The sequence below is a fragment of the Apteryx mantelli genome, chromosome Z, assembly GCF_036417845.1.
Source record: "Apteryx mantelli isolate bAptMan1 chromosome Z, bAptMan1.hap1, whole genome shotgun sequence".
Lineage (NCBI taxonomy): Eukaryota > Metazoa > Chordata > Aves > Apterygiformes > Apterygidae > Apteryx > Apteryx mantelli.
The window spans coordinates 11,771,557-11,786,621 of record NC_090020.1 but is presented as its reverse complement, the minus strand read 5'-3'; the positions used below and the strand labels follow the sequence as shown (position 1 = coordinate 11,786,621).

At 46.3% G+C, this 15,065-nt stretch overlaps 1 protein-coding gene across 1 annotated transcript; it reads right to left on the bottom strand.

The window, feature by feature from the left end:
• Nucleotides 1-671: 671 nt before the first annotated feature.
• FUT10 (fucosyltransferase 10) lies at nucleotides 672-12,951 on the bottom strand. The gene is given in 6 exon segments (XM_067315701.1): nucleotides 672-848; nucleotides 850-897; nucleotides 2,197-3,032; nucleotides 7,671-7,956; nucleotides 10,531-10,860; nucleotides 12,822-12,951. Coding segments are annotated over 5 exon segments (1,359 nt in total). The 5' UTR covers nucleotides 10,612-10,860; nucleotides 12,822-12,951; the 3' UTR covers nucleotides 672-740.
• Between the last annotated feature and the right edge of the window lie 2,114 nt (nucleotides 12,952-15,065).

Below are 15,065 nucleotides of genomic sequence, written 5' to 3'. Positions count from 1 at the left end.
AGTGGGTAAATCTTAGCCAGCACGTTTTTCATTCAATCTGTCCCTGGACACTAACAGATGGTGCTTCCTTGTGCCAAGCGCTAATGCACTTTACATTGGCACTCTGTGTCAGGACACATAGCCCGCCAAGTCTCTGCTAAATCTGCTGATGCTGGGGGAATTGATAACAAACAGCTAGTCAGGGACACTGTCCCAATATTCCTTCTATCTCTAAAGTAGAACAGAAGTTGCACCAATGCAACTGTGTCAGCCACTCTCCAGCCAGTGGATATCAATTCAAGGATGAAGGAACTTTGATTGGGGAACATGGGGTCCTGAGGCCATGAACATAGGTGTGTATCTAAAGATGGAAGGAGATACCTTTGGTTCATGGGGACTAGACGTGTGCTTAAAACTGGGCCTTGAGAACCTTGACGAACTGCTGCCTTAATGCTCAAATATCTGAACTATGACGATTAATATAACTATATATGTATATGTAAAAATATAACACAGTGGGGCAATTCTGTTGCTTAGCAATACTCTTTGAGTACTATGCCTACTAAATTTAGTCTTACAGGACAAATGGTCTACTTCCTATGGTTACCAATCCTACATATAATAAGACCACCTGCAAAAGAAAATTACATAGACTCCCCTGAGGAGCTCACTCTGTTTTACAGGTTGTTGTGTTTATTCTTTGAATACAAGCATCCAAAATTCTTGAGCTGTAAAATTCATGTTCCTTTCCACCAGCTGTCTCAGTGCCCAGGCTTCTTTCTTGGATTGCTCAAAGCTCGGTATCCACATCTCTCGGAGGGAAGCCCAGCCTGTGTCTGAAGATGAGAACCAGAAAGCTTCGGGTTTGGGGCAGCTGAGGTGATTAACCTGAGCGTTCCAGCTCTGGGGCAGCCATCCCTGCAATGGAGAGAAATAAAAAGAAGAGGTTATTAGGAACCTTCAAAAAGGGGTTATGTCAGCAAATCATCGAGCAACCTCAGCAACATTTATCTTGCCACCACAGGCTCCAACCATGTCCCTGTGGCTCTCCCATCCCTTCAACTCACTTTAAGAACTTCAAATGCTTTCTTGGTCTCTCTGCTACCAGCTGACCATTTAACATACTGCTCAGATTGACTCCTGCAAAAATATGGCCTAATGGTGTAAGACAGCAGTAGGATACTACAACCATTGGTCAGTTCTATTACTGGACACAAAAATTATTTTGATCTACATTGATAACTGAACTGATGGAGAGCTTTAAAAAAGGGCTGCTGATTCTTGGTACCTAAGCCTGGGAAACTTAAAGGAATGCGGTAATTAAAATGAGTGGTCACCAGATCAGAAATGTATGTAGAGTGACTGTGTCGCTTCAGTCTAATTTGAAGTAATGTTATGTTTATACCAGCAAAATCCACCTCAGCTAGCAACCTCTGGAGACTGAACAGCTCTTGGAGCCTTCAAAATGGCCTTCCAGGGTCATAGCTGAGACCCTTGCAAGACTGCTAGGCCCTTGGTGCTGGGCATCCTTGTAAGAGAGCTAGTCCCAGGTGGTCTCTATCAGAATAACTTCCAGAAGATTTAGACCTGGAGAAACAGGTCCAGCTCCTCTCACAAATGCTCAGCTTGGCTTAGACATCAACGTTCAGTTAACAAATGCGGCCACAGGCAGTGACATTTTGTTGCTACAGGTTTGAATGCACCCACACATACATAGAACCAGAGAGTCAAGGAGTATTTAGACTGGGAGGGACTTCCATCTAGTCCAGCTCCCTGCTCCAAGCAGATCTAATCAGATCTGGTCACTCAGGATCATATCCAGTCAGGTCCTGAATATCTCCAAGGATGGAGAACCCACAACCTCTCTGGGCAACCTATTCTAGTGTTTGACCACCCTCAAGGGTGGTCATCTGAAGTTAGTCACTAAGTCAGCTACCCTTTTCATAGCCTGATAAACACCTCCTCCCTGAATAATTCAAGCCTTCTGCTGAGATGACCACCAGTGCAACAGTCAGTATGGAAGAGCTCCAGTAATATAGCCATACCAGGAACACGCCCTGGCCAGACATGGTCTTCTGCTAACACCTTTTGGCATGAGGATGCACAGCCCAACAACACTGCAACACCAGTGGTTGCAGGCTGCCCAGAACTGTGGTAAATTTGAACCTAGTATAATTTTAAAACCTCCCTAGGACATAAGGACAAAGTTACAAGTACCTTTTCTTTCCTCCTGATGTTTTCCCATACTCTCTTACACACCATGCATTCAAAGGTGTCAATGTAATTGTCCTGGGTGATATCTTGCACTCCCCACTTGCGTTCCTTCATTGCTGTAAGCAGCCTGGGGTTGGAAATGTCCCCTTTCAGTTTCCATTCAAGGTAAGCCTCATATTCTCGGTCATTCGTATCCAGTGCCTTGATGTAGTGGGCCAGCTCCCGAGGATGTGAAAACCTAGATACCAGGATTGCACTCTTGTTACTAGGAAGCCAGTCTACAACGCTGGGAGAGCCATAGTACACTGGTACTACTCCCAATTTCAGTGGCCGCCAAAGTTTTTCAGTGATGTAATCTTCACAAATAGCATTTTCAAAAGCAAGAATGAACTTGTACTGTGCCAGTATTTTATAGAAGTTCCCATCATCCATGGCAGCTGGATTTCTGAGATGCTGAGGAAGGTCTCTGTTATGCAGACATTCCCCATAAGAGTCTACTTCAATGTGGCACATCAGCTCACGCACATAGCTGTCCCGGTCAGAAGGAGGGTTGCAATCAGACTGCACATACACAAGTGGTGCAAGCCTCTTCCTCAAGCTGTTCTTCTTCTGCAGGGGGATCATGTACCTCAAGGACTTCAGAACTTCTACACCCTCAAGGTACTGAGTGGTCAGCGGTAGGTGTGAATAACGGCTAAATGTTGCAGTGTGGTTGAATAAGGTGATGGTTGGTTCATGGAAGAGCTTGTAGTTGTTTTTCGGTGACTCTTCATGGAAAAGGGCCCAATCGTGATGGCCCTTACGAGGGAGGGGTAGGCTGTCTACACTGAAGTCAGTACCTAGACAAAAACAAAAGTGTTTACTTTGCCCCTAAATTAAGAGGTCACACTGAAGTATAATGACACAAAAGTCCTTTGAAGATCCCTGCAAAATGCACTGGGCTGAAACACAGCCTTCTTACTCATAATTAAGCAGTTTTTGCCTCTTATCCCATTGTCTTTACGTAAAATGCTTATGTAATATGGTTACACTCACGTCAGATAAAAGTATCCTGATGGCTTCTTAATATTTCCACTGAAAGCCATAGTGGGATAATAGTGTTTTAGACTTTGTATGACCCAAAACAAGAGGTACCTATTTTGTATTTTACTGGACTTGGTATTATCATGAACTGTCGTAGATCATTTAAAACAGCACTCAGCTGGTCAACCCTATCTATCAAAAAGACAGTTTTGATTTAATATCAGCCCCATAGTCATTGCATTTATGACATTATAAACACATAACACAAAGAGAGTAATTCATGTGTAGACGGAGGACTGGTATAACAGATAAAACTGTTTGGCAGCAGAAAAATCTGGAGAAGAGGGATCAGTAGTTAACACTAGAAATGGTTTACTTTCAGGTCATATTAGTTTTAAGGCCTCTCATGTCAAAGGTTCACTAGCAATTCCATATTTTAATGCACTGAAAAGGAGACTAATAAGATGCTCAATAATCTGGTTATGTAAATAAGGGAACAGATGCTATTGCCTATGTCTATGATTAGTGAAATGGTTAGCACAGAGCTGAATTTGCTTCTGGTAGCAAAACAGCACAAAGGATGCTAAAATATTGAACAGGCTTATGGAGAAAAATTACAAGAATGAATTGAAATCTTGAAAAGACATTGTACTATGGAGACTTTGGAAGCCAAACTATTTAGTTCATCAAAGAGAGAATTAAGAAGTGATGCATCACAGCTGCCTAGCAGAACATACAGGAAATAGTTTCTGGCAGAAGATGCTCCTCAAAGCCAGAAATAGAAGAACCATGCCTGAACTCTAAAAACAGATCACTGTTACTGCTTGCAACTCAGTGGGAGGATAGAGGAGGAAAGATTTTGGTGGAGTCTTTAGGTCAAACCTAGAAGACTTTTCTGAAAAGCTGGTCTGTGCAAAACTCGAAATACTGATTTGCAAATCTGATCCTGCAAAACTGTGGCACAGTACAGCTGTACCACACTCATCTGACTAGCCTGACTGCAGATTAAACATAAAGCTAATAAATCTCTGTCAGGACAATTCTTCAGTGTCCTAGAGCCACAGTAATAAGTGGTTTTGACTAAAGTGTCAGCACTGAATATATTTCAGTCAGTGTTGTCAAACAAGGGAGGTTCATAAACCAAAACAAACACTGAAGAGCTGGTTTGACCATCTTTAGAAAACATCACAATGCCATTCTCTTGGGACAAACCATTCTACCATCTCAGTCACACTCATAACCTTTGGCGCCCTTTTCTACCCTTGACCTCAACCTACTGATTGAAAAATAGAGGAAGCTGACAAATTCTCACGCAGAATTTTGATCAAAAAAACTAATAAATAAAGAAGGAAAAACATGCCAAATGATCTCTGTGGCTCTCCAAGGTGACTCCAAGGGTGACCTTACAGAAGAAACAGAAGACTTCACTACTGCAGTGAAGAAGGATACTAGGAGGGAGTAGCATAAAACCCTCCAATAAAGCAAGATCCTTCACAAGCACCAGGTGGAGGCGCTAAAGCCACTAAAGTCACTAAAGTATTTGACATTCTTTTTTTCCACTAAAGTTTGGTCCCAAGGCCACCTGAGTTTCAGCACTGAGAGGATGAAGGGCTGTGACAGTTGCTGAAAAATATTTTTTGCTTCCTCTGTTTTTGATGTGTAGTTGTGATGGGAGAAGGTGATGTAAACTAAAAGTGAATTAAATTTTCAGAAGAGTAACTTGTAAGGCCTATTTGGTTTTGAAAACACTTTGTTCCAAGTGATGCCAGGAAAAGAAGCAACAGTACACAGAGATGATAATGAAATGCTGTGGATTGAAACCACAGTTCTTCAGGTCTCTTGCATGGTTGTTCCCTCCATGAGGCAATATTGAGGGGGGTGGAGACAGGGAAGGAAAATGCACAAAAGAAGAGTGGGACAAAGAAAGGTATGAGACAGAGATAAAAGTGGAACATGTAAAACTTACCAACCAAGGAGAGAATTAGGTAAGGAGAAACTTAGAGAAAAATGCATTATAGATAAAAGCACATCAAAATGACTGATTCTAATATAACACTTAATCAATCTCAGCTCAGCAAGCAGACAAAAGCTTTTAAGGATTAAAGGGAAGATAATAACAGCATGTTACCTACCCTGCAAGATGAAGGAAATTAATAAGCTTATGAGGGAATAAAGCAGCACCAAAGATTCTAATTATGAGCAATTTCAACTTCCAAACTATTAATTAAGACATCTTAGATATGTGGCAAAGTGCAGCAGAGAACGACAGATGCTGTCAGGATCAGTTCTGCATCTTTGGAGATATCCTTCATTCAGGATTCATACTGTGAGAACTCAACTTCCCAGCACAAAAAGGCTTGATATCCCCCTCCCCTAGAAAAAAGATCTCTGAGGCTCTGACAGCAGGGCACCAGCTCCTTCCAGGAGGCCCAGATTCAGCTCTTGATGCCTCAGTTCCCCTCAGAAACAACAGAGTTGGTAGCTCATGCTACAGACAAAACTCTGCGATGTATGTGACTTTGAAAAGCTAAAGTTTGGAAACCCTCCCAAAGGGTCTGAAAAATCTAGAAGGTGGGTGCCACGCACCACTTCCAAATAGGAGATGGTGGCACTTGACAAAGTCATCACCCACACCTATGGGCTTCCCAGGCAAGGACAATAAATAGAGACAAGCTGCTGGAAGGCAGGTGCTTCTAGCACAGCAGATCTGCTGGAGAACACTTGTACCCCCTTTTTTTTTTGCTTAATATTCTTTTCAAGTTTTGGACCTTTCATCTCCTGACTAGTTCACCGACAAAATATTACATGAAAATGAATGCATGTTCTTTGGAAGGTGAAACTGAGCCCTGCTCCAACCTCAGCATGAGGATGCAAATGTTCAGGTTTTCACTCACCAAGCTGTTGGAGAGGGAAATTCTGGAACACAAAACTGTGCCTTTTTGCAGCCCTGCTGCAAAGTACCTCAAGGGCACAGTGTGTGTGTTTGTTAGTCGGGGAGGTTAGGACAGGTGCAAGCCTTGCTTTCTGCATTTCCTGAGCTAGTGTGTATGTGTGTGTGTGTCAAGCTTTTTCATCTTGATGCAGCATTATTTTTGCTTTCAATATCACTATGAGCTTTGTGTCTGTAGTTTTTAGCATTGTGAGATTATTTGTTGTGGTTTAAAAATAATTAACATTTTTGCATATTTTAACACTTCTCTTTACATTCAATTCCAAATCAGCATGACTAGGAAAAGAAAAAAATACTAGGAGAGTCTTTTGCCTAACATAAATAGTCCCTTAAAAGTATGCAAGTAAATCATGTCCACATGGCTGCTAAAAATGAACAGTAACAGTTCTGCTAAGGCTGGAGTGGACAAACAGAGTTACTGCCAGAGACCAAAAATATCAGTCTTTACAGCTTTCATGTGATGTGAACCTAGCTTTCCTTGTCTTTAACCGGGTCAGCTTCTCATTCCCTTGTGGTTCTTCCTTCTCTTTCAGACTTGACCACTGTGCCACCAACAGACAACAGTGACCTACTTGGAGCTCTGAGAAGGCAAGTGATGAGAAGTTTTCAGTTCACTATTAACAACTGCGTTAAAGGCCTTTCTTTCCTGTGTTTCCAATTCACTTGTATCTGGCCTTAGTGAATGAAGATTCAGGACTGTTTTGTTTTGTTTTGTTTTGTTTTGTTTCCAGACAAAGGAGCTGAACCTAACAGTCACAGAAACGTATTTGTCTTTATTTTTCCACCTAAAATTCAGTTTTTCTCTGAAAAGTAACTCTCAGGGAAAAAAATAAAAATAAAATAATAAAATAAAGAAAGTTACAGCCTACTTTTAAAAGATGTATCTTGTGAGTTTTGTAGACTCATTTTACAGCACAAGCAATGGGGAGTTTCCTGCGCAGCGCAGCCAGCACAGCTCAGAAAGTTGCACTAGCTGCTATTCCTTGTGCAGAATCAATAGATTCCTTTCAGTAAGTTCCATTTACAGTCTGCTGGCAACCTCTTGGCAGAGAAGGCCAGGGAGCCGCACAGTTACCAGTGAGGGCATCATTTTAAAACAAAAGACTTGCACAAGTGTAACAAAGGCCTTGCAGAACCTCTGCGAGGGGTGACAAGCCAGAAGACTGGAAAAAGCTGGCTGGATCTCACACTGTCTTTTCAGGACTTGGCAGCTAAAGGAAATGATCTTTTCTCTCCTAAGCAGGGAGCACATGTGATTGGAAAGCAGCATGAGACAAGGCAAGAGTCATCCCACAGATGTGCACGGTCACTTTTCAGAGCACCACTGTACTGAATATGCATCTCTACATCACTGCGGATGGTATTCAGCATCAGGCAAAGCTTAACAACTTGAACTGTGGAAGTTTTCTGTTCCTCAGTGATTCCCACCTAGAATATTTAACATGTAAGAGAAATGATGGGACAGGAGGGAAAGTCACGCCTTTCAAAAGAATCATCTCCTTACCATAGAACAGAAATGCTCTTGTCATCTGATGGTGCTGGTAGGTCCTGTTGACAGTAAAGAAACAAACATTCTCTCCACATTGACCCAATCTCCCTGTCTCTCCAGTCAGGGGAGACCACCAGAGCAGGATGGGGTAGTGATCTGCATCAGACTCCGTCCTGAAGTCGCTGTGAAGTTCCTGCTTCTTAAACTGAAAAGCATGTCTCTCCTCAGGCTTTAAGGGGCCACCCTGTAAGCTGGAGATTACTGCAGCCTTCTTCTCTGAATTGCCCAGTTCAGTGATCACCTTCAGGGAAAAAAAACATGCATATATCACACAGCGTAGCTGTCATTAGCCAGGACACTCTCTTGCCAAATCAGAGTTTGAGTATCAAGCACGAACTAATCCCTCACATGAAGTTTCTGTCAATCCAAGAAGTGGATACATTTCACTGACTGCAGCCACTGCCCAGGTGACATTACAGCAGAATAAGGAGAGCTTTGATTTGAATTTGTAAGGAGGAGACAGGAAATACATTTCTGTACGGAGGTATAGCCAGGTCACATATGATTGAACAGCATAACTTTTACTTTCTCCCTGGAAAATCATAAAATAGAGCACAACCCTTCAGTAGCCAGGCTTCTTCTGGAAATAGGCTGTAAACAAGCATGAGGTCTTCAAGTCACTGTGTGGCCATCTGTGCCCACCCCACCTCTAATAGCTTAAACCTTTGACTGAATATATCAAATGCAGATGGGTCTTAAAGACAGTCATGTTCCTACAACTTCAGGGCCAGTCAGAGGTGAGAAATCCCCTCTACACCCACAGAGAAGGAGAAAACCTACCGTGAGTCATAACTTGCAGATCAGAAATCCAGTGAGGAAAGTTAAAAACTTCCCACCCATGGGAAAAGCATCTACCACTGCTCACCATCAGCCATGAGACAAAAGTCCACAAAAAAAACAGTCCTCAGTAGCTGTGGTGTCCGTGAAACCACCACTGTGCTCTACAAGTAGTACCAGTAATAAAAGTGTTCTTGGGCAGAGATGTCTGTTGAGAGAGGGTAAGTGAAGCAGCAGAAATGGTGCAAATAGGTGTTGCTGCAGGATACACAGCAACTGCTCCTAGCTTTAGTGGGGCTAAAACCTTCCTGTTACTGTGCAAACACTTTTTTGCGTGTGCATCTTCACTGGCAGCACCTAATACCATCCCGCAAACAGCTGCAAGAACGACAGGGGGAACTATGACCCACCAGACAGCTCTGGCTCACAGCACTTTGACTTTTCGGATGGCTCTGAGGGAGGGTGCTGGAGAGTGGGAGAGCGTTGTTTATACTAAGCTGGTTAAAAGCATTTATCTTCCCTGACGGCTTTATTGCTTGCATTCATTTTGCTGTTTGCTGTGTCATTCACTCTCACTGTGCAGTAAAATTCAGTGATTGTGACTAGACTCAATAGCCTCTGTGAAACACAGGACACTGGGACAGCACACACGGGAGGCTGCGCAGAGTGCAGCTGTACAGAGCTATGTAGAAAGCACTCTCACACTGGCGAGTTCACAGTTCAGGAAGGTGTAACTATAGTAATATAGTTCAAATAAGTCTACAACTACCACATGTCACGGTTTCTCCAGGCATGTACTCCTTTTCTACATGTAAATTTTGCCCTGGCAGAATTTAAGGAGTTTCTATATTTATGCAGAATTTCTGGTAGCTCTCTCTGAACTCCTGGGGATTCAGACATCTCCACTATATCCACAGCTCATGGGGATGAGTTCAGCACAGCGGCACCAGGCTTCTCCAGTGAAAAGCATCAGGATGACTCCGGACAATTCAGCACGCAGTGAACACTCCCAAACATAAACCCAGATAGAAACAGGACAGCTCTAACTAGATCCAAAACTGCTGAGCTGTGGAGCTGCAGCGGGGTCACAAACCCTCCCAGTAAAGCACCAAAACACTTACTAGCGTTGTTCCCAGGCTAGAGTAGCCACACTGCCATAGGATGCTCTGTTTCAAGGAGCAGAACCAAAATAGACCATTGAGGTTACAGCAACTGCCCGAAGAACTGGTTCCAGTTTGGAGGAGGCAGCTGGCCTGGGAGAGCTGGAGAGCATGCATTCCCACCTCTGAAGCTCATCCTGAAGGCTCCACTGGGAGTTATGAGAGTTACTGGTCTGAACTAGGACCTCAGTTAAGGGCCCAGCCCAAATGAAAAGACTTCTCTGGGATAGATCCTGGCCTTCTGATGACTAAAGTCTCCAAATACCCATGACTACAGGCCAAGGCTGACTCAGTTTGTCTAAAATTTGCCCTTTTTTACTTAAAGGCCGTACTGGCCTGCCCCAGCCATAACTAACATGCCTCCACATTGATTTTTCTCCCACACATTTTTTATTGACCAGCTGCTGGACTTCCTTATGCCAAGAGTGGCCACTGAATCAGGACTGCTGGAGAGAGTTCCCATGACCACCTACTGATGTGCTCAGATTTTCCTTGGCTGTCAGCCACCTTAAAATGAAACAGGTCCAGCCTTGCTTTCCTACTTCATGAGTTCAAACACACGGCCTTGAGGAGACAGAGAAGGCAACGCTGGTTGGAGGCAACGCAACAGGGCAGAGCACACCAGTTCTGAGAAACTCCTTCAGCGTCAGAGGAGCCGTGCAACAAAGGTGCTCTCAGCACCTCTGTAATGTCACTTCTGGAGTTGGCTGTTACCACTAGGACAATGTTTCTGACAGCATTTCTTTACACAGATTCCTCCTAAAGCACCATCTGGTACAAAAGACGCCTGTTGCCTTTAATGATCTCTTTGGTCTGCCAGAATTGTATCACATTTTGAGTGCAATCGCATGCGGCCCTTTCCCCCCTTATCCCTGTACCTGGAGTGTTGCCACGAGGAAAAAGGCAGCTGTAAAGCAGAAGCAAGATGCCCACAGTTTTTTCCTCCTGATCCTAATCATGCTGCACTGCCAGGCCTGCAGAGTGCCCAAAGGTAGTCAGAGCTAGGTGTCAGGAAGGCCAACTTGTCTAAAATCTTCAGCCTTTGCTGTGATGCTTTCCCACTCCATCCTCACTCCTCTTCATGGACACCGCTGGTGAAAAGGGGACAGCATCAAGACCGCTCTTCAAGCTCAGTGATTGACTTTATGTCTACCGGTGGCTTTCCGCAGGTGCCAGAAGCATGTTCTGAGCCAGGTCTCTGCCTTTAGCTAAACCAAACACAAGACAAGGAGCAGACATTAGACATCTCTGCACTGAGAACCAAAGGGCAGTTAATTTGCACTGGGGAGCAGGTGGGAAGGCCCTCTAAGTGGCATTTTTATTACATTTCAGACAGCAAACTGCAAGGAGGTTATCCACTCTCCCTCAACCCAGCCTCAACTTGGGTTTCCTCGCTAGCGAGGGTCACACATCCTCTCCTTGCACGGCAGGCGGCACGGACAGGGGCTCACGGCCTGGCTCAGCCTTGCGTGGGAAGAGCAGCCGTTTTCCTGAGTCTCAGGTGCTGCTTCTCAGCAGACTCACAAACAAATGAGCGATGAAGGATTTCCGCTCGGGCGCATCCCCTGGGCTAGCCCTGGAAATGCTCTGGAGGTGGAGCACAAACTATCCAGCCTCGGGATTTCTGCACAGCAGTGCTGAAAGAGTCTTCCTGAACTTTCTCACATAGAGAAAGCAACTATGCAGCACACCCACAAACACTCTCCAAACTTAGACACATTTAAATTTAAAAAGTTCCCCTTCCCCTGTAATCTACTCCTATGCTGGTCTGACTCTCCTCAGATAACTCTTCCCCTTGCTTGACTCCTTTTTTAGCCTTCACAGAGCCCCTACCGTTTTTCTGCCTGCTGGATGCTACTCCCTGAAAATCCCAGCTCTTGACAACAGGAATAGGTGCTAGTTCCAGTTTCAGCTTAGAAAAAGAAGGATGGGAGAAAGGTAAGACTTTAGTGCTGAAGTCAGAGGAGAAAAGTTTGAAAATGTGAGTACTCCGAAAGCTCAGAAAGTAGAAACAAAAGCCATACTTTTTTAATACATTGATAATTTTATACACGTCTCTTGTGGAGGTGTGCCTCCTGACACTTAGGCTGGTTTCCTATGAAAAAAAGGTATATGTAATTGTTTTTTCTCCATATGCCTGTGCCTATCAGCTCACCCACCCCCATCCCAACCCCACTAAAGAAGTCCCAAAATCCTGACAAAGAGGGTTGGGTCTCAAAGCTACCAACCTTGTACTACCCCCGTGCAGCGGGCAGCTTGAGAGAAAAGACGGATCCTGCTTCTGCCTCCATTGCAACTTGAGCATGATCCCATCAACCACCAGCAGAGCCTCTCCAGAAAAAAAACACAAGAAACCTTGCTGAGGTGGTTCTGCTCTGCACGGGACAGCTGTTTTTGAAGGTTTTGTGTGGGCACCAAGGTCCGCTGCTGGCTGTTTAGCAACTCTGAAATCAGGGCAGCTTCTTTTAGCCCCTGAATCCTCCACGCTTCCTGCACTACGGCCGAAAACTGAGTACTGGGAGGGGAAGGGGCTGAATTCTGCTCACAAATACGTTGGTGAAAACCCACCTAGGCACACACAGGTGCAGTATCTACAATGCCGCACTACACACGGCAAAAGTAAGATTGAAAAAGCTGAAGGATATCGAAACCCCTCCAGACACAAACGTAGTAATCCTGCCATTTTTAGGCATTTTTCTAGGGGAGGAAACTGCCCACAGCACGGGCGCGCTGTACGAACTGCCTGGGTCATGGCTTCGTTCTTGCATTTGCAGTACCCAGAGCTCAGCACTTTTGCCCAGCAGTAGGTAAAGCCGTGCAAAGCTGTGTCCTGCCCCGGCTGAGCTCGCAAAGCTTTCCTGCCGCTGCCAGGCTGAGCGGAGGCCCGAGGGATTTAAGGGGGGGGCGGGCGGATAAATGGGTTCCCCGCAAATCCTCCCAAACTTCCTAGGGGATCAGCCTGCCGCCTTTCCTTCCAGCCCTGCCTCACTGCACTTCCCCGGACTCGGCAGCCCGGCTGCACGCCGGGGCTCCCCTTTCCTCCCTTGCCCTCCCTCCCTCCCTACGGCTCGCCCGGCTTCGCGGCCCGCGGCCAGGGGTCCCGCCGCTGCCTTGGGGCGAGAGCATCCTGCGGCGCTGCGCACGCCCGCCCGCTGCTTTTCCGACTTACCCCGCAAAAATCGCTCCCGCCTTTCGCCGCCGTCCCTGTGCTGTGGGCTTTTTTTTTGCCTTTTTTTTTTTACTTTCAGTTTGTGCATCTCCTGCGGGCGCGGAGAGGCGGCGTTTGGCGAGCGGGACGCGGGGCCCCGCGCAGGGACTACAGAAATGACCGTGCCTGAGACAGCTCCTGGATCCTGATCCTGCAGAGGCGTCCCGGTGAAACTCTGCATAGCAATCAGGAAAAAATCCTGCCTGCCAGGTCTGCGTTTCAAGACATCAGCCACCTCTCTCGCTGCAGTTTTTGGCACTTGCTCTTCGTACCAAAAGACATTTGCCCTAAAAGGCTGCTTACACTGGCTCAAGGCAGGTCCTGTATTTATCTGTATGATGCCTACACATGTCTATACATATTTATACAGACATATCTATCTGATACACGCAGACATGTCCATACATATTTGCATTTATACACAGACACTGGAAAGCACCCAAGTATTTTATGTTTCAACTGAAAGAAAAAATGGACAAGAATGGGAAAACAAAAATACAACAGCTCTGCCTTTCCCGTCCGGAAAAGGAAAAAGGTGTCCCGTTCCGCATCGGAGGGGCTGAGGGACTTGGGAGCGGGCAGTGAGGAGAGGGTCACAGCCCAGACCTGCAGAGCAGGGGAGGTGCCGGGAGAGCGGAGACGGGAAGGACCCCGGCGGCGACGTGGAGCAAGCCCGAAGCACCGCAGCGAAACGCATCGGTGAAATCATGTGTGCAAACGCTATACACACGGCTCGTCTCCTTACTCTGCAGCCTTCCTGCCAGGCGGAAAGGGTGAGAGCCCTGCTGACCACCTGCCAGCTGAATCCAGCCCTCCGGAGCAGCTGCAGCGGCCCGTGGCCCACCCTGACAGTCGTCCTTCTCCTCCACAAGCCCCTTAGACACAGGTAGGGAAAAGACCGCCAGCGAGAAGGCGGCCAGCTCCTCACGTCGTCTCTTCTCGCAGCGCTCCTGTGTCCCTCCCTTTCTGGCACGTGCTGGGATCGCCTGCGGATGCCAGTGACCAGGAGGACACACACCTGGGGCTGAGGGCCCAGGGCAAGAAAGAATCGGGAGACCTGGGTCACCTGGGTTTTGCATCTGGCCTTGCTGGTCACCCTGCCGCCTTTCTCTGCCCCTTTCCTCCTCCATCCTTCCCCACCGCTATGCGAAAGGCAACCCTCGGGAGCAGAGCCCCCTCTTGCTGCATACACTGCACCAGGTTTCTCCCCAAAGCTGTTCTGGTTTCTCCCCAAGCTGTCAGGCTCCTCTGAATGCAAACAGCAATTGTCACTGCTCTGCGCAGACACGGACAAGAATTTATTCTCCACTCCTTGTTCGGAGGTTTATCACACCTCCCGCCCTATTTGTGGTTTCCTCTTCCCAAAAGTCCTAGCTGCTGGAATCGTATTTTTCAGTGCAAGCTTCAGGCGGGGTTTTATTATCCTTTGTAAAGTGCAGAGGCAGGTATTAAAACTGTCAGAAGAGCGCACTCCACTGACTCTGAGCCAGGAGGTATGTAACAAGAGCCTCCAAGTGCTATTTTGCAAGGTAGGCCCATGCTAAGGCAGGCTCATGCTTTTCAGGCCTGGCTAGTACTTTTAGAGTGCCCCAGGCCGACAGGACTGAAGCTAGCAAGCTGGGAGCAGATCACTGCCCAGTAAATCAATCTGAGCAGCTAGGGACCAATCAGAGGCCTGTTGCAGTTTATGGAAGAATTTCCCTCGATCCCATTAGGTTTTGGTCTGGTCTCGCACTTCAAAACTCAGTTAAACTTGCGGCTTTCAAGCTTCCTCAGTTTGCAGACTCCTCAGTTGTTCCTGTAAAGGCACAGTTTCTTTGCAATGAGTTTAAGCCTCCTGGCAATGGGCTTGCTTTTCTAAGTTACCCCCACGAAGCCCTTAGAAGCAGTCCGTGGACACCAGCAACCCACGATGGCAGAGTGCAGACACAGAAGCTGGTCCTGACGGCAGCAGGATGGCTACCACAGCTACGGTCCATTCTTGGATCAGCTGCACACAGAGAAGCCCACGGTTTCTTGTCCTGCTATGCCACTCTGAGGACATGAGCTCCTACTGCAGGATCCGGCCTGTCTGTAATCTGTGTTACATAGCTGGCAAAGACGATGCCAGCAGGAGCAATGGCACTGAACACCATGTGGCAGCATGCGTTAGTTCTGAGGGAAGCACGATCAAGGAAACAAACCGTTGCTCGAACAACAGAGCTA